General features: G+C 43.6%; 1 protein-coding gene across 1 annotated transcript in view; it reads right to left on the reverse strand.

Moving 5' to 3' along the window:
• Nucleotides 1-1,959: 1,959 nt before the first annotated feature.
• The window catches only part of CEP68 (centrosomal protein 68), a 23,484-nt gene continuing 6,445 nt past the window's right edge, over nt 1,960-18,998 (reverse strand). Inside the window, 6 exon segments of the mRNA XM_077485958.1 lie at nt 1,960-2,022; nt 2,024-2,130; nt 7,951-8,047; nt 10,760-10,882; nt 15,529-16,368; nt 16,370-16,845. Of these exon segments, the coding sequence (XP_077342084.1) occupies nt 1,960-2,022; nt 2,024-2,130; nt 7,951-8,047; nt 10,760-10,882; nt 15,529-16,368; nt 16,370-16,783 (1,644 nt within the window). The 5' untranslated portion in view covers nt 16,784-16,845.

Here is an 18,998-nt window from a genome sequence, read left to right on the forward strand (position 1 = left end):
CGACTGATTGTTGTCCTATGGACAGACTCTCCCACCTCAGCTGTAGTTCTCTGCAGTTCATCCAGAGTGATCATGGGCCTCTTGGCTGCATCTCTGATCAGTCTTCTCCTTGTCTGAGCTGAAAGTTTAGAGGGACGGCCAGGTCTTGGTAGATTTGCAGTGGTCTGATACTCCTTCCATTTCAAAATGATCGCTTGCACAGTGCTCCTTGGGATGTTTAAAGCTTGGGAAATCTTTTTGTATCCAAATCCGGCTTTAAACTTCTCCACAACAGTATTGCGGACCTACCTGGTGTGGTCCTTGGTCTTCATGATGCTCTCTGCGCTTTCAACAGAACCCTGAGACTATCACACAGCAGGTGTATTTATACAGAGACTTGATTACACACAGGTGGATTCTATTTATCACCATCAGTCATTTAGGACAACATTGGATCATTCAGAGATCCTCGCTGAACTTCTGGAGTGAGTTTGCTGCACTGAAAGTAAAGGGGCCGAATAATTTTGCACGCACCACTTTTCAGTTTTTTTATTTGCTAAAAAAGTTTAAATTATCCAATAGATTTCGTTCCGCTTCACAATTGTGTCCCACTTGTTGGTGATTTTTCACAAAAAATTAAAATTTTATATCTTTATGTTTGAAGCCTGAAATGTGGCAAAAGGTTGAAAAGTTCAAGGGGGCCGAATACTTTCGCAAGGCACTGTACATCCCTTATTGTTGTGCTGGATACTAATGATTTTAGTTCTGTGCTTTTTTTTTTTTCGATTAAATGTGATATTTTTAATTAATGTATTGTACATTTCTTGTGGTGACTATACCCCTTCACTCTTCCACTGAATCAAAAGAGGGACCCTTGGCTGCCATAAAGGCTATATTTCAAACATGTCTGCCTGTTCATTTGCATTACATGGACTTGGGAAATAAGTTGTTTACAAAGGAAGACAGTTGAGGTTGCTTTCAGTTCAGCTCACGGGGAGGCAACGGCTGCATTTATGTGGGCACAATCCTCCATGTATTAAAATTTGGCTGCTTTGCTCGCATTTCATGCAGGTAATTTTTTTATTTTTTTTGATTTACAAAGGTGGGCTAGTGCTACCTTACATATGTGATTTGAATGCAGTGTACATATGTGTGCGAGCATAAGGAGATGGGGGGTGCTTTAATAAAAAAAAATTTTTTACACTTTACTTTTAAAGTGGTTGTAAACCCTTACAGACCACTTTGACCTACAGGTAAGCCTAGATTAAGGCTTAACTGTAGGTCCAAGAAATGTATCTACTAAACCTACACGGTTTAGGAGATATTTGCAAAAAGACAGGCACCGCTGTCTACAGTGCAGGCGCACTGAGCGTGATGCTGCTAACGGCGATGTGCCTGCTCCCATGCGCAAGCACGGGAGTGACATCGCGCTCCAGCCAATCACAGTGCTGGAGCCACGATACCCGGAAAGAAGATGGACGCTCAGTGGAAGAGGGGACAGCGGAGAGTGGTATTGTCTGTATGACATCTTTTATGGCTTAATAAATGTGCTTTGAGTTTATGGAGAATCTCTGCTGAGCATTTTGTTCCTGTCATAGATCTCACAATGAAACTTAGATTTTTCACTGACCAAGGGTCCCAAGCGCTGTAAACAACTGAGTATTTATCTGTCGAGTGACTACTCCAAGCACTCCTCACAGCAGTTGGGACAGTTCAGTGTCGTTTCCCTTGCACCTGTGCCATCATTGACCTAGCACTTGGAACCGTTTGGGTTTCTGTTTAATTTAGGTGCATTTATGGAGTGCAAGAAATAGCATATTTATTGATCAAAATATATTAATATTTGCTCCATAGTGGACGAAACATTTCCCAGGTGTTTATGGCAAGCTCTGTGCTGTGAATGAGTACATGTAGCACTGCTCGGGTTTCCACACTGTAGTGTCATGTCAGATGACATTCCTTCCTTGCTGTCTTTCTTACCTAACTTGACTCCATCTCCAGGGAAACCGGTTGTTTCGGGTTACTGTTCCTCCCCAAGCCTTTTATCGGTGATGGTATCCATAGCTTCAAGAACAGAGGCATACAGGCGCTCAGTGTGTCTTTCAAGCTCTCCGGATTGTTTGGAAATTAATGCCAGGGTGTCCTTCAACACTAATGAGGGGTTACAGAAAAGATCACTGTAGCATCTCCAGGAAGCAGATGAAGACTCCACTCATAATTCTTAATATGTTTACTGATAAACATTCACAAACCGAGTCCCTGACCTACAAGTCATATTTGCTAAGCATCAAGACCCCTTCCACACTGACAACACGCTGCTTTAGTGCTGCTAGTTTTAGCAACGCTTTTCAGCTGCTAGTGGGGTGCTTTTAACCCCTGCTAGCGGCCGAAGAAAAGGTTAACAGCGCCTGAAAAGTGCCGCTGCCAAAGCAGTATGGCAGCACTGCCCATTCATTTCAATGGGCAGGGGCGGTGGAGGAGCAGTATATACACTGTTCCTCCACTGCCCCAAAGACGCTGCTTGCAATACTTTTTCTAACATTCTGCAAGCGCACCACCCCAGTGTGAAAACACTCGGGCTACAGGGGAGGCGCTTTACAGGCACTATTTTTAGTCCAAAAGTGCCTGAAAAACACCCCATACACTCAACCAGCTCACAGCCTAATGACTAAAAGCTCATTATTTATGTGTATATAGTTCAGTAGAAAACAAAAATGACGAATTGTTTTGTAGTCGCCCTGTAGCCTTTGATTAGAGATTTCTATTGTGTGCATACAATGGAGGTAGCTATTTAGCATGTCATGGCTCTGGTGTGATCAGCATCATTGCTACCTTTATTCAAGACATTGCTACTGTATACTTCCACTAAGCTGGAAATCAATTGCTAAGAGTAGCTGACTGCATATTAAATATATATGAACATTTAATTGTAGAAGCTATATTTAAGTGGAAGAAAAATTGCAAACACATGGCAATTAAAGAACATCTGTTTTTTGGAGAAAACGTTTTATGGTGTCCCATGGCATAGTGGCATAGTTACACAGTTACTAGTCTGATAAGCTATTCTTAAAGAGGACCTCCAATCTCCAAATACTGTAGTTGCTGACTTTTAATGCAAGGACACTTACCTGTCCACGAATCCCGGGATGTCCTCATCCAGACCAATTCTTCAATGGCCTTTGGGTGCAGGCAGCACCGTAGCAAGTAAAGGAAACCGGAAGTGAATCCTTGCAGCTTCACAGCCAGTTTCCTGGAGGGAAAATGTCTAAACTTCTGCCTTATTTGAAACCTCTGCGATAAGTAACTGCATATAGTTATAGGAGTGGATTATTTTTCATGATGGTGGTCTAGCACTGCAGAAAAATAACATGTACAATGGGGGAGATTTACTAAACCTGGATCACACAGAATCTGGTGCAGCTGTGCATAGTAACCCAGCCAGCTTCCAGGTTTTATTGTCAAAGCCTAAAGCCGGTTTCACACTATACTACATGACATGACATACAATACGACTTTCATCCTACTTTGCTCTGCGACATCAGTCCTACATCCATCCGACTTTCATGAACGGAATACAACTTTGATCCGATTTTTCAGATAGTACAACTTGTCCTTTGTGCCCTTTTAGCCCCTCCCATTGTGTGTTAGTTTTGATTTGGTCAATGGACAAGTTGTACTAACACACAATGGGAGGGGCTAAAAGGGCACAAAGGACAAGTTGTACTATCTGAAAAATCGGATCAAAGTTGTATTCCGTTCATGAAAGTCGGATGGATGTAGGACCAATGTAGAACTGATTTCGCAGAACAAAGTAGGATGAAAGTTGTACTACTGTCAAGTTAGAAGCTGATTGGTTACTATGCACAGCTGCACCTAGATTTTTTAAGTCTCCCCCACTATGCTACTGCAATGGCCTGGTGTTAACGGGCCCTTAGGCCGGGTTCACACTGGTACGACACAACAGTCATACGACTGTGGATCCAACTTTGCCCTGCGACTTGAAGTCGGACATCAGGCACTTTGTGTCTGGTATGAATCTTTAGGCTGGGTTCACACTATACTACATGACAGTAGTACGACTTTCATCCTACTTTGCTCTGCGACATCAGTCCTACTTCCATCCGACTTTCATACATGTGCCTTTTCAGATACTACTTTGATCGACTTTTCAGATAGTTTTGATTGGTCAAAGGACAAGTCGTACTAACACACAATGGGAGGCGCTACAGCAGGGGGCAGGAAATAACACAATGTCGGATGCCAAAGTCGGAGGGTTAGGACAAGGATCCTACTTCAATGATAGTCAATGGGCTGAAGTAGGATCAAAGTCAGACCAAACTAGTATAGGGAGCATTTTCAAAGTCGGACCAGTTAAGACGGCTCCCATAGGGAAACATTGATTTTCACACGTCATGTGACATGAGCTCCCTTATGTCGGAGCATTTATCGTACCAGTGTGAACCCGGCCTCAGGGGGAACTCCACGCCAAATAATAAAAACGGAATGGGTTCTCCCTCCAAGACCATACCAGGGCCTTTGGCCTGGCATGGATTTTAAGGGGAAAACCCCACCGAATAACGGCATGGGCCGCCCCCCCCCCCCCCAAATCCATACCAGTCCCTTATCTGAGCACGCAGCCTGACAGGTCAGAAAAGGGGGTGGGCACAAGTGAGCTCCTCAAACCCCCCCTCCTGTACTGTACCAGGCCGAATGCCCTCAACATGGGGGGGGGGGGGTGGACTTACACTCCCCAACCCCAGAGCACCTTGTCTCCATGTTGATGAGGACAAGGGCCTCTTCCCAACAACCCTGGCCATTTGCAATACACACGTTTTTTAAATAATTTATTAAGACAGTTCCGGCGTCTCTTCCAATTTCTTCACCCCTCTCCGGCTCGTCTGCCTCCTCCGCTGATGTCTTCTGGCATGGGGCGGGGTCACTGGGTGGCATCCCAGATGATGGCACCCGGTGACCCCGCCACATGCCAATATAAGTAGTGCCACACCGCACACCAAGCATTAGAGCGGGAGAGAACGTGGAGTCAACATCAGAAGAACAGATGGAGAAGACAGCAGACAAGACCCGGCAGAGGACAGCAGACAGAGGGAGAAGAACCGGAGAAGCCTAGAAAACATCAGCAGAGAAGACCTGGACAGGAAGAAGAACCGGCAGAGACAGAAGAGCTGGAGAGGGGAGGAGAAAATCGGAAGAGACACATGAGCGGTCTTAATAAATTATTTTCTTAAAACCTGTGTAATGCATTTTATTTTTGGTGAATGGGTACCCCCCTACTCATTTATATAGGGTGGGGGGCCCCTAGATTCCGATAAGGCCCACGCTCGCAGACCCCGAAAACTTTCAAGTACACGTGGGTCTGCGAGTACCTGTGCATTGTCTCGTTGAATACCTGTGTAGTGTATTTTTGAGTATTAGTGTCAGGAAGCTAATTGTTAGGCAATTTGGATAGCATATAATCCCCAATACTCATTAAATTGGTAGGTAGTATGCCTGGCAGATGTGGAGATGTGACTCGGTGTATATCTTGCGGCATGTATGCTTTCCTTGATTATCTGATCAAGGGCGAATACTGCTGTGCAAAATGTAAGCACATTGTTTCCCTGGAAGCCCAGGTTCTGAATCTAGGGAAGCAACTGTCAGCACTAAGAAGACCCTCCATATTAAAAGGAGAGCCAGGAACGTACCCGGCAGGGGCCAGTGCAGAGGCGGGTTGAGACAAAGAGGTGCAGGCACTGGAAAAAGAGTAGATGGGTGACTGGAAGGATGGGGGGGGGGGGGGGGGGAGGGAGTGTGCCGTGTCAGGGAGGCCGATCCAGGGTTACAGCATCCCAATAAGTACACTCCATTAAGTGACATTGGTGAAACCAGTCAGTGACCACCACTGCTGGAGCTGAGGCTCTCTCCTAGCTGCCAGGGGAAGAACCCCTCCAGTGATAGAGTGAGAGGGAAAGAATAGACAGATTCTGGTGGTAGGGGACTCAATTCTTAGGACAGAGAGGGCAATCTGTGACAAAGACCTGAAGCGCCGAACTGTATGCTGTCTACCGGGCGCTCAGGTTCGACACATCATGGATCTGGTGGACAGATTACTGGGAGGGGGTGGGGAAGACCCGGCTATCATGGTGCACGTTGGCACCAATGACAAAGTCCGAAGCAAATGGAGTTTCCTAAAGAACGATTTTAGGATTTTTGGGAGTAAAGATGGGCAAAAAAAGTTAGAGGGGTTTTTAAACTAGGCGGCAGGGGGGTTCCAGAGGTAGAGATGGTCAGTGCGGAACATATTCTAGAGGGTAGTATTGGGGGCATTAGTGCTAGGTTGACTAAAGCACATGAACCCAAGGCAAGTATGGTAACAAGTCCTAGTTGCACTCTCGGAACACCCAATAAGAGGAGTAATATGCGACTGGTCTAAACGACGTGGCACATTTACCAATGCCAGGAGCCTGGTGAACTAGAGATACTGTTGTACGAGGAGGTTCTGGATTTTGTTGGAATTACAGAGACCTGGTTCAACAACTCTCATGATTGGCTGGCAACCATTCAAGGGTATACCCTTTATCGCAAGGGATAGAGAGGGTAAAAAAGGGGGCGGAGTATGTCTATATATCAAGTCAAGAATAATGTACAAGTGAATGTAAGAGACATTACTAAAAAGGGAGCTAGGGAGGAGTTGAATTCCTTATGGGTAGAGCTCCAAAAGGGATGAAGCTAAAGGGGAAAATAATACTGGGGAGTATGCTAAAGGCCCCCTAACCTGGAGGGGGAGACGGGCCTCCTATCACAATTTGGATTAGCAGCAGGGATGGGAAGTGTTATAATGGGGGATTTTAATTATCCAGACTGGGTGGAGGGAACCTCGCATTCGTCTAAGGCTCGCCAGCTACTAAATGTCTTGCAGGACAATTTCATGGGTCAGATGGTAGTTGCACCAACTAGAAATAAAGCGTTACTAGAGCTCCCTACAGACCTGATCACGGATGTGGAAATATGGGGCAATTTAGAAAAAAATAGCGATCACAGGTCAATTGGCTGAATTTCAAAAAGAGCCAACTTTCCTAAACTACGAGCCTTGCTAGAAGGCATATATTGGGATAACATCTTAGGAACAAAGAACACAGAGGGCATTAGGCAGTGCATCCCATTTGGTAATAAATTTAAAAGAGCGAACAAAAGTCCTGGATGGCTAACAGATGCAAAATTTGAATTAGACCAGAGAAACTTAAAGAGGGATTCCGCCCAAAAAAAAAAATTATTAAAAGCCAGCAGCTATAAATACTACAGCTGCTGACTTTTAATAAATGGACACTCACCTGTCCCGGGTTCCAGCGATGCCGAGGCCGATCGACCGCTCGGGCCTCGGCTGCTGCCGCCATTCGAGGTGAGGGAATCAGGAAGTAAAGCGAATCGGCTTCACTTCCCGGTTCCCTACTGCGCATGCGCGAGCTGCGCCGCGCAATAGGAAATCTCCGCGCTGTCACTGGGACCCGTGTGTGTCCCAGCAGACAGCGCGGCAGGGCAGGAAATGGCGTAGACTCCCGTGGGAGTCTATGCCCGGAAGTGGGTGAAAATACCTGTCTTTGACAGGTATCTCCACCCCCCTCCCCCCTGAAAGGTGTCAATTGTGACACCGGGGGGGGGGGTTCCGATCAGCGGAGGTTCCACTTTAGGGTGGAATCCCGCTTTAAAATTAATAAATCACCAGGACCGGATGGCTTGCACCCGAGGGTACTTGGGGAAAGTTAAATAATTGCCAGACCATTGTTCCTAATTTTTACTGACTGGAATGGTAACAGCTGATTGGAGAAAAGCCAATGTAGCACCAAAATTTAAAAAGGGCCCAAAATACATCCCTAGGAATTGCTTAGTACTCTATCCAAAAAGTTTTGCCTTTAGTTGCGCTACAACCCTGTGAATAAGCCCCCAATGTTTTAGCAGAATCCAAACAAGTCTTACCAGAGGAATTAACTGCCATACATTTGGCCAGGGATTCTCCTTCCTTCAGAATTGCATTAGCCAGTGTTCTCTGCTCCGCAACATCCTTCTTCAATTTCTACAACGGAAGGAGAACGTTGTATAAAACTTTGTGCATACAACAGGGAAACCTTGCAAATCTGCATATTTTCCAGCTGACGAATAATAACTTTCTTTGAATGACCTGTAGGCAGAGCCCCTCAGTTTTTAACCACTTTCAGAACGGACCAATTTGCTGGTCAAAGACCAGACCACTTTTTGCGATTCGGCACTGCGTCGCTTTAACTGACAATTGCGCGGTCGTGCGACGTGGCTCCTAAACAAAATTGACATCCTTTTTTTCCCACAAATAGAGCTTTCTTTTGGTGGTATTTGATCACCCCTGCGGTTTTTATTTTTTGCGCTATAAACAAAAATAGAGCGACAATTTTGAAAAAAAACGCATTATTTTTTACTTTTTGTTATAATAAATATCCCCCAAAAATATATAAAAAAAACATTTTTTTCCCTCAGTTTAGGCCGATACGTATTCTTCTACATATTTTTGGTAAAAAAAAAAAAAAAAAAAAAAAAATCGCAATAAGCGATTATTGATTGGTTTGCGCAAAAGTTATAGTGTTTACAAAATAGGGGATAGTTTTATAGCATTTTTATTAATAATTTATTTTTATTTTTTTACTAGTAATGGCGGCGATCAGCGATTTTTATTGTGACTGCGACATTGTGGCGGACACATCGGGCATTTTTGACACATTTTTGGGACCATTGTCATTTATACAGTAATCACTGCTATACAAATGCAGTGATTCCTGTGTAAATGACACCGGCAGTGAAGGGGTTAACCAGTGGGTGGTAGTGTAGGGGTTAAGTGTTCCTAGGGGTGTGTTACTAACTGTGGGGGGGGGGGGGGGGTTGGGCTTTCATTTAGTGAACACTGATCTCTGCTCCAATTACATGGAGCAGAGATCAGCGTCACTAGTTGCTAGGCAGAATGAAGAAATGCTGTTTACAACGGCATTTCTTCATTTGGCCGCTCCGTGAGACGATCGCGGGGATGCCCGTGGCGATCGAGTCCGCGGGTCCCGCGACCGGACTCACGGGGGCCCCGACCAGCACGGGAGCGCGCCGCTGGCGGCGCGCTCCCGATGGCAGGGTGGCAAATTTAAAGGGACGTACATGTACGCCCATTTGCCTGCCCGTGCCATTCTGTCGACGTACATCGTCGTGCGCTGGTCGGCAAGTGGTTAAACCCTGTTATAGGCAGGAATAAAGCCAGATGCCAGCAACCAGCATTTTCAGAAGAACTCTGTAAGGGCAGCCTCTATGTTTCACCCACCTACCTACTGCATGCATTTACAGTTCTCACAAGTGATGCCCAATCTGTTGTGCTGTTTTGCTTTAAAAAAAAAAAAAATGAATAAAATATAAAAAGAAGGAACTCCTCATAGTGTAGCATTATAAAACCAGGGTCATATTTATTCAAAGAAAAATCCAGGGTACTCACAATTCATCAGATAAAAACGAGCATGTAAAAAACAGCAGTGTGTACAAGCAGCATTTGTTTTCAACCTCAAAGATGGCTGGTCAACACATCGCATTGTAGTGACGTCAGAACTCCTCCCAACGTGCGTTTCGTCCAATTGAATGTTGTCAGGGGCCTGGTTAGAGTTCATACTGACTTCTATATAAAGAACCCTTGATTTTTATTTGAATAAATATGACCCTGGTTTTATAATACTACACCATGAGCAGTGCCTTCTTTTTTTATTTTATGCATGCACCTCTGATTATTTGGTGGAAATACAAGACCCAGCCATCTGCGATCTCCATTAATGATTTTGTGGCTTTGTGGATTTATCATGCCTGTTTGACCACCTGTGATTAAGTGATCCATTCTTTTTGGTGAGAGGCCTGGTGTGATGATGTTCAGTGGAGGATAAGTCCGTATTCACCCAATTTGTATCTGTCTACACTGTGGGTGATTCCAGCGTTTTCTCCTGAACAAGAACTTTATTTCAAACACTATGGACTTTTTTTATTTGTAATACTACATTTATAGCGCTGCATATCATATTTTTCAGGCTTCTCATTGTCACCAGTTTATGCAGCTGCTTTATTACAGTTACCAGCGCAGTGAGTAATCTTGAATTTATTACTTTAAAACTACATGCTTGAGATCCAAAGCATATCTAAACCAAAAAAGAAAATATCTTGCACCTCACCAGTCCATACACAAGGTGGCTGTATTCCTTTTCATTTTCTCCGGCTTTTGCCATTTATTTTTACCTTTAGATCCTACAAATACCACGCTTTCTGTTCCTTCATGTCTGTACTCATTTCTCCACTGTATCTATGAAGACAGTTATCACGCAGACAGGACTTCAAACATATCTTGCCTTTGTTCTTCTCTATTACATGGTGGATAGATGGGACTAGCGGTTTAACCTCTTGGGTGCAGCTGCAGGCAAATATATGTATATATCTCAGCTGGTGGGCCTTGGTGCTGAGCGGCTGCATATCTGAGTGCAATACCAGCTCTGCTGAGGACGCACACGCCTGGCACAGTTACCAGGGACTAATGGAAAGCTTCTGATTGCTACTTGCGATTTGGGAGCTTTCTGATCATGTAGCTCCAATCCCAGCATTCTAAACCCCTTAAAGGGCCGGCAGTATTTAGTTAAAGCAATCTAACCCCTGAAACAGTGAAGGCAAGCAGTTCATCTCTCCGTAACATTTGATTTCAACATGTCTGACGTAGATATAAATAAAAAACAAAACAATAAAAACATACCAAATAAAGACTGAGCGATAGCTGTATGCTCTCCATACTGGGCTTTGGGGCGGTCCAGTTGTTTGTTACTTCCGCAACACTGTACAGCCATTGTATTAACTTGTCCAATTCGACACAGAAGTTCTAGACCAAGTGCAATAGATCAGAATGAGTATAGCAGTATATACAGCCCGGTAACACTATACAAGCTCATGTATGAGAAGTACCAGGTCTTCTGACCTGTTAATGCTATTAATTACAGTTGCAATAAAAAGTATGTGAACTGTTTTGGAATTATATGGATTTCTGCACAAATTGGTAATATAATGTGATCTGATCTTCATCTAAGTCACAACAATAGACAATCGCAGTCTGCTTAAACTAATAAAACACAAAGAATTAAATGTTACCATGTTTTTTTTTTTTTATTGAACACACCATGTAAACATTCCCAGTGCAGGTGGAAAAAGTATGGGAACCCTTGTATTTAATAACTGGTTGAACCTCCTTTGGCAGCAATAACTTCAACCAAACGTTTCCTGTAGTTGCAGATCAGACGTGCACAACGGTCAGGAGTAAAACTGTTTCAGTTCAGCAATATTCTTGGGATGTCTGGTTGAATTGCTTTCTTGAGGTCATGCCACAGCATCTCAAATCGGGTTGAGGTCAGGACTCTGACTGGGCCACTCCAAAAGGTGTATTTTCTTCTGTTTAAGCCATTCTGTTGTTGATTTACTTCTATGCTTTGGGTCATTGTCCTGTTGCAACACCCATCTTCTGTTGAGCTTCAGCTGGTGGACAGATGGCCTTAAGTTCTCCTGCAAAATGTCTTGATAAACTTGGGAATTCATCTTTCCTTTGATGATAGCCATCCGTCCAGGACCTAGCGCAGCAAAGGAGCCCCAAACCATGATGCCCCCACCACCATACTTCACAGTTGGGATGAGGTTTTGATGTTGGTGTGCTGTGCCCCTTTTTCTCCACACATAGTGTTGTGTGTTTCTTCCAAACAACTCAACTTTGGCTTCATCCATCCACAGAATATTCTGCCAGTACTGCTGTGGAACATCCAGGTGCTCTTGTGGAAACTGTAAACGTGCAGTAATGTTTTTTTGGACAGCAGTGGCTTCCTCTGTGGTATCCTCCCATGAAATCCATTCTTGTTTAGCGTTTTACGTATCGTAGATTCGCTAACAGGGATGTTAGCATATGCCAGAAACTTTTGTAAGTCTTTATCCGACACTCTAAGATTCTTCTTGACTGCAAGAGCACAGCGCATGACTGCTCAATGAAGTGATCTTTACAGGACGCCCACTCCTAGGGAGAGTAGCAGCAGTGCTGAACTTTCTCCATTTATAGACAATTTGTTTTACCATGGACTGATGAACAGCAAGGCTTTTGGGGATACTTTTATAACCCTTTCCAGCTTTATGCAAGTCAACAATTCTTAATCGTAGGTCTCCTGAGAGCTCTTTTGTGCGAGGCATCATTCACATCAGGCAATGCTTCTTGTGAAAAGCAAACCTAGAACTGGTGTTTTTTATAGGGCAGGGCAGCTGTAACCAACACCTCCAATCTCATCTCAATGATTGGACTCCAGTTGGCCGACACCTCACTCCAATTAGCTCTTGGAGATCTCATTAGTCTAGGGCAGGGGTTGACAAATTTGCTTGGAATCTAGGAGCCAGCTTAAAAAGTTAGGAGCCGGGTCCGTGACGGCGATCTGGACCTGTCCCTGGCCTGACATGGAGACGAGTGAGGGGAAGATAGCCCCCAGCCCCCCACCTGTCTCCAAGTCATTGCCCATAGCTCTTAGAGGGACATTTTTAAATTGCATTTTAGTGTAAATATGAGATGTGAGCTCTCTCTGACCCCGGATCTCATATATAAGAGGACCTGTCATGCTTTTTTCTATTACAAGGGATTTTTACATTCCTTGTAATAGGAATAAAAGTGACACACTTTTTTTTTTTTAAAGAACAGTGAAAAAAATAAAAGTTAAAATAAGAAAATAAAATTGTTTTAAATGCGCCCTGTCTTGCCAAGCTTGCGTGCAGAAGCGAACGCATATATGAAAGCGGTGTTCAAACCACACATGTGAGGTATCGCTGCGATCGGTAGAGTAAGAGCAATAATTCTAGCCCCAGACCTCCTCTGTAACTCAAAACGTGCAACCTGAAGAATTTTTTAAACGTCGCCTATGGAGATTTTAAAGGGTAAAAGTTTGTCGCCATTCCATGAGCGGGCGCAATTTTGAAGCGTGACATGTTGGGTATCGATTTACTCGGCGTAACATTATCTTTCACAATATAAAAAAAAAAAATTGGGCTAACTTTACTGTTGTCTTTTTTTTTATTAAATAAAAAAATTTTCCCCCAAAAAAGTGCGCTTGTAAGTCCGCTGTGCAAATATGGTGTGACAGACAGTATTGCAACGACCACCATTTTACTCTCTAGGGTGTTAGAATAAATAATAATATATATATATATATATATATATATATATATATATATATTATTTTTTTTTTGTTTAAGGGTTCTAAGTAAGTAAAGGGATGGAGAAAGACTGGCCCATTAGCATTGTTGGTTGTAATTCCAACGGCCACCACAAGAGGGCGCCAGATTCCAGAAGGAACCATAGGATCACAGAAGGCCTCAAAGCCGGGGGCTAAATTACCGGCCGCCTGCGGCGCGGCCCGACGCGATTGCGCGGGGGGGGGTCCACGGAGACGGGATACCCCCAGCTATGCTGCCCCAGGCGCAAGGTCGCTGATTCTAGTCGCCAATGCGACCTGGCGACCGGGTTTTGTCGAGCACTGGTCTAGGGGTTCACAAACTTTTTCCACCCACACTGAATGTTTACATTTAATTCTTTGTGTGTTAATAGTTTAAGATTGTATATTGTTGTGACTTAGATGAAGATCAGATCGCATTTTATGACCAATTTGTCCAGAAATCCATATCATTCCAGGTTTCACATACTTTTTATTGCAACTGTACATGTATGGTCAGGCAACCACTGAAGCAATTCATGTGTGCATGTATATAGTCACTAAAAGCAACATGCAATTAACTATATGTAAACATATTTATAGGGATACTACTGCCACATTCACCAGGTGAAATTAGATATATATATATATATATCTATCTATCTATCTCCACCACATCTAAAGCCTGGAACACAATATTGTTTTTTTCGTTCAACCCAGTAGGCTGAGTGAAAAAAAATAAAAATTAAGTGCTCAGGAGGAACAACATGGAGGTTATTTACTAAAGGAAAATCCACTTTGCACTGAAAGTGCACTTGGAAATAAAGTCGTTGTAGATCCGAGGGGGGACATGCAAGGAAAAAAAAAAAAAAAAAAAAAAAACAACAACACACAGCATTTTAGCTTGCACATGATTGGGTGATAAACATCAGAAAAGCTTCCATTCATTTCAGATCTATCCCTTAGATTTAGAGCGACTTCACTTGCAAGTGCACTTGCAGTGCAAAGTGGATTTGCCTTTCGTAAATAACCCCCTATGTGATGTTAGTACAGTGATCTCCCTGCTGAGCTAATGTGTTCTGACAGGGGAATTGCCCCCCTGCAAGAACATACCGGTCAGTGCCGCTGGCTGAGAGAACGGATCAGATGCTGGATTGGCAGACCTTTTTTTTGGTCACTTCCCAGAAGCCAGCCATTCGGACCAGCTGCCGTACTCACGGGCCTAATGTCACCCAATATTCGGTTTGTGCGTTCAGCCCTTAGACCCCTTTCACACCACACCGCAACTTGCGTCGGCGGTAAAACGCCGCTATTTTTAGCGGCGTTTTATCGCCGGATTTGCGGTGCATTTCGGCCGCTAGCGGGGCGCTTTTACCCCCCGCTAGCGGCCGCGAAAGGGTTAAAACCGCCGGCAATACGCCGCAATAGCGGCCTTTTGCCGGCGGCATTACAGCGCTGCCCCATTGATTTCAATAGGCAGCAGCGGTGGAGGAGCGGTAAACACACCGCTCCTTCACCGCTCCAAAGAAGCTGCTGGCAGGACTTTTTTCTGACGTCCTGCCAGCGCACCACTGTAGTGTGAAAGCCCTCGGGGCTTTCACACTACACACAATGGTGCAGCTTCTTTAGGGCGTTTTGCAGGCGCTATTTCTAACGCTATAGCGCCTGCAAAACGCCCTGGTGTGAAAGGGGTCTTAAGGAGTGGTATGAGGCAGTATATTACACTTTTGTTCTTAGATTTGCATACACTTTAACATGTTTGGTACCTGTGTGGTAAATAAGAACTAGTGGCAGTACTTGTCCTCGCTATAACAGTACTTTGAGTTCACGACATACATGTGCAAGATATACTGTAAGTCGTGCATGCTTCTGGTCGGCATAATGATGCTTCACAATGCATACTGCTTGTGGTAGAATATGCCCACTCTTATGGTGGCTTCCTTAGAATATAGAGATTTACCCTATGAGCGGGACATGCATTCTTGTACATAAAGTCATCGTTCCTTACTGGCAGCTGATTGTCTTACAAGGCTGAATGCTTGAGATGAAAATAAAGGTGACGTGTGGCATTAACCTATAGACACAGGTATGTCGAGGACTACACAAAGACAGACGGCAGCAAGTATAGATAAAAGATAACTATGAAGAGGAGAGTGAAAAGTTGTGATAGTGGTAGCGGGATTTACAGGGTTTATTTTAATTCTTTTATGTATGTATTTTTGCCCAATTTTTGACTGACTTCTACAGAAAAAAAAAAAAAAGGTGGAAGGATTAGCACAAATAAGGTAATGTATCGTACCTGAATTTTTTGGACGAGAGATTTATTTTCTTGTATATTTGGCATTGATGGACATCTAATCAGTTCTACAAGCGATGAATTACCACCATCAAGCATGTCCCTTAGCGAGGAAAACCTTTTCATATCAGAGTCATTGTGTTTTTGGCAAGTTGACAATTGACATACAAAGCTTATATCCTTGAAGTCATCACCTGCGGTAGTTCTGCTGTTCAATGAATCCAATAATTCTTGATCTACATCAATACCAGCCAAATTCAAGGTCTGTTTACTAGCATTGTTCTGATCACAATTTGTGCTTCCGGCCTGACCTACTCCTAATGAAAGGTCCTTCAAATGGGTAGCCAGAGCATCCAACTCTTTCAGGGAAGATGGTAAGGAAAGATACTCCTCATCACTATCCAGATCCCCCTGTAATGTTAACACACTTGTGCTTGCCAGAAACTGACCTGGCTTTTGTAAACCTTCTCTAGTTGGCCTGTCTGTTGTCAGTTTATCAAACACATTATATTTGGGAAGACAAAAAGACTCTGTGGACTCTTTGGCAAGGTCTATTTTGCTGGTGTAAGGTGAAAAGTCCCCATAGAATGTTAAAGGCGAAGACTTAGAGGGGTTTCGGACACTTTGCTGATAACCAGTTCTTCTACATAAAGGCGTTGAAAAGGCATTTGGTGATTTCAGACATTTTGTATGTGACGAACTACTAATCTTTAGTTTATTATCTTCGCGATAAGAAGAGCCAAAAGAGTCAAACTTACTCTCGCATGAAAGATTATAGCTACCAATATCTACTCCAGAATCTTGCAAAAACTCATCTGTTACTGCGTCTTCATTACCCTTATTCCAAAAAACACTTTGAATTCAATGGATATGTATAATCTAGCAAGTCTTGGTACTCTTTATCTGGGTTCCAGTTGGGAGAATCCCGATCAGGACGAGGTGGAGGAGTGTTTGGAATTGCACACGCCCAATACTGTTCTTGCAAGGTTTGCGGCTTTTGTGAATGTTTTTCAAAATCAGCACTCCGATTAAAATTAGAACTTAAAGAATTGTAAGCACCCTTCGACTGGGCTGATGAAATGTCACAATAAGACCATGAAGAGTCATTAAAAGTCCTTAGTTGATCCTGCTCAAAGTCGTCATTTTCATCTAAAGTTTTATTTGTAGGTTCTCCTCTTAAAGAATAATGTCCTGTATTGTATAATGGCTGATAACCGCACCTGCGAGACAGAAAGTCTTTATCAGTGGAGGAATCCATGTCATGAAAGCTTTGTGGCCAGAGTCACCAACCATAGTATGGGGGATTTCCGGTCTCCTTCCCTAAAAAGAAGAGGAAAAATAAATAAATAAATAAATAAAATAAAAAAGAAGAATAAAGAAGAGTGTTTCTATTAAATGGTGTATCTATTTCTATCTGTATTGAAAAAGGATCACAATTTAGCTAGAGTGAGGACAACTGACCAGTTTTGACTCATTACCTAAGCCACTGTAGTAGTGACCATGTGACCAATGCTAGAACATTGGTCACATGGTCATATCATGGGGGGAGGCTGCAGCATAGTTTTCTTCAGGAAAGGGAAGTCTATAGTAGTAGTTATCCTTTACATGTTTAATTGGGCACTTGTGTTTCTTCATATGTATACAAATGTGAGCAGTTTGCATCCAGAGTATCTGCCATTTAAGAAAAAAAATCTTTGAACTTCTTACCCTGCATGCAGATATTGTGAACGGGTTATTAATTAATGCCAATCCAAAAGGTTACAGAAACATCTGAATTTATTTTGATTATAATAATATTTTGATATAATAATAATAATAATAATAATAATAATAAGCCCGATCTCTATCCAGCTATGCTTCAAGGCTTTGGCCATTTGCTCCTGCTGCGGTCAGTGATGAGGGAGTGGGGACACACACAAGAGGACTCAAGAGCAAACATGCACGATTGCTCCGATAGCAAGCAGCTTGTTATGGGGGGGCTGCTTTATACAAACAGCTCAGCAGGTAAGTAAAACATGTTTGTTATTTTAATAAAAGACAAGCATGTTTTACAGATCACTTTAAAGCGGTAGTAGACCCGCTGATTTTTTTTTCCCCCATACCTGTAAGGGAAAAGGCATAATGAGCTAGTATGCAACGCATACTAGCGCATTATGAAATACTTACCTTAGAACATCTCCGACAATCCACACCGATGGAGCTGACATGTTCCCTCGGCGTGTCTTTCCGGATATCGTGGCTCCGGCACTGTGAGTGGCCGGAGCAGCGATGTCGCCGCTCCCGCGCATGTGCGTGGGAGGTTTTTTCCCCAGCAGGGTCCGGCCTCTGCCGGGCTTCCAGCCAAGAAACCCCTGTGCGCATGCGCTGCTACAGTCAGCGGCTCATTGCCAGAGGAATATCTCCTAAACCAGTGATGGCGAACCTTGGCACCCCAGATGTTTTGGAACTACATTTCCCATGATGCTCGACTACACTGCAGAGTACATGAGCATCATGGGAAATGTAGTTCCAAAACATCTGGGGTGCCAAGGTTCGCCATCACTGCCCTAAACCATACAGGTTTAGGAGATTTTATTTTTACCTACAGATAAGCCTTATTATAGGCTTACCTGTAGGTAAAAGTAAAAAAAATAGACTATACAACCGCTTTAAGGGAACCTGTTGCTCTGCCCTTCATTAGCAATGTATACATACTTTACACAAGTGCTCTTGCCTGCAAAGCTGAGATCTAAATATAACACATCAGAACATTCAGTTTATTGTTCATGGCTCAATATGCATAAAAGAAACCAGCAGGGCCCATTCACACTTGTTGTCGTACGCACTGCCAAAGCACACATATGGTAATGCACCTGCTCGGTGTGTTGTGCAGTGCGTTTCATTGTGACAAGCACCCCAATGCATTGTACAGCGGAGCCCATCACACATACTGTTTATCGTGGTGTGCTCTGCATTGTTAATAAAAAGTAATGCACATTTTTCTGCATTGGCAGCCCTTTGCATGCATGTGCAATAATGCACCACAGTGCTTAAGTGTTACCAAGCCCTTAAGCGTGAATGGGCTCTCAGTTTAAGATTGTATTTATCTAAAAATCTTTCTAGGTGCATGGAAACTAGACGTTTTAATTTCTTTTTTTTTTCAGAAAGCAGCCACAGTCCTAGTAGAAAAGCCTATCCTCTGTCACCATCCTGTAGAGAAGGCTGCTTGCTCTGTTTGGAGGTAGTCAGACCTAAAGTTCTACAATCAGCAAATCCATTCTCCCTGCTGACTGAAGAGCTCTAGCTCTGACTTAGCAGAGGGCGTTTGTCTGCTTCCACAAACAACATGGGTCCTTCCTTGCAGAATGCTGGCAGGGAACAGGTGTGGGCTGCTTTCAGTTCAGGGGCAGTGAGGCTTCTATGCAAAGTGACATGCAGTGCCTTCCAATGGCAAAGACGAGAGAGAGAGAGAGAGAGAGAGAGAGAGTGAGAGA

Source organism: Lithobates pipiens, unplaced genomic scaffold (assembly GCF_037356315.1).
Source record: "Lithobates pipiens isolate NorthernLeopardFrog02 unplaced genomic scaffold, aLitPip1_a1.2 Scaffold_18, whole genome shotgun sequence".
Classification (NCBI taxonomy): domain Eukaryota; kingdom Metazoa; phylum Chordata; class Amphibia; order Anura; family Ranidae; genus Lithobates; species Lithobates pipiens.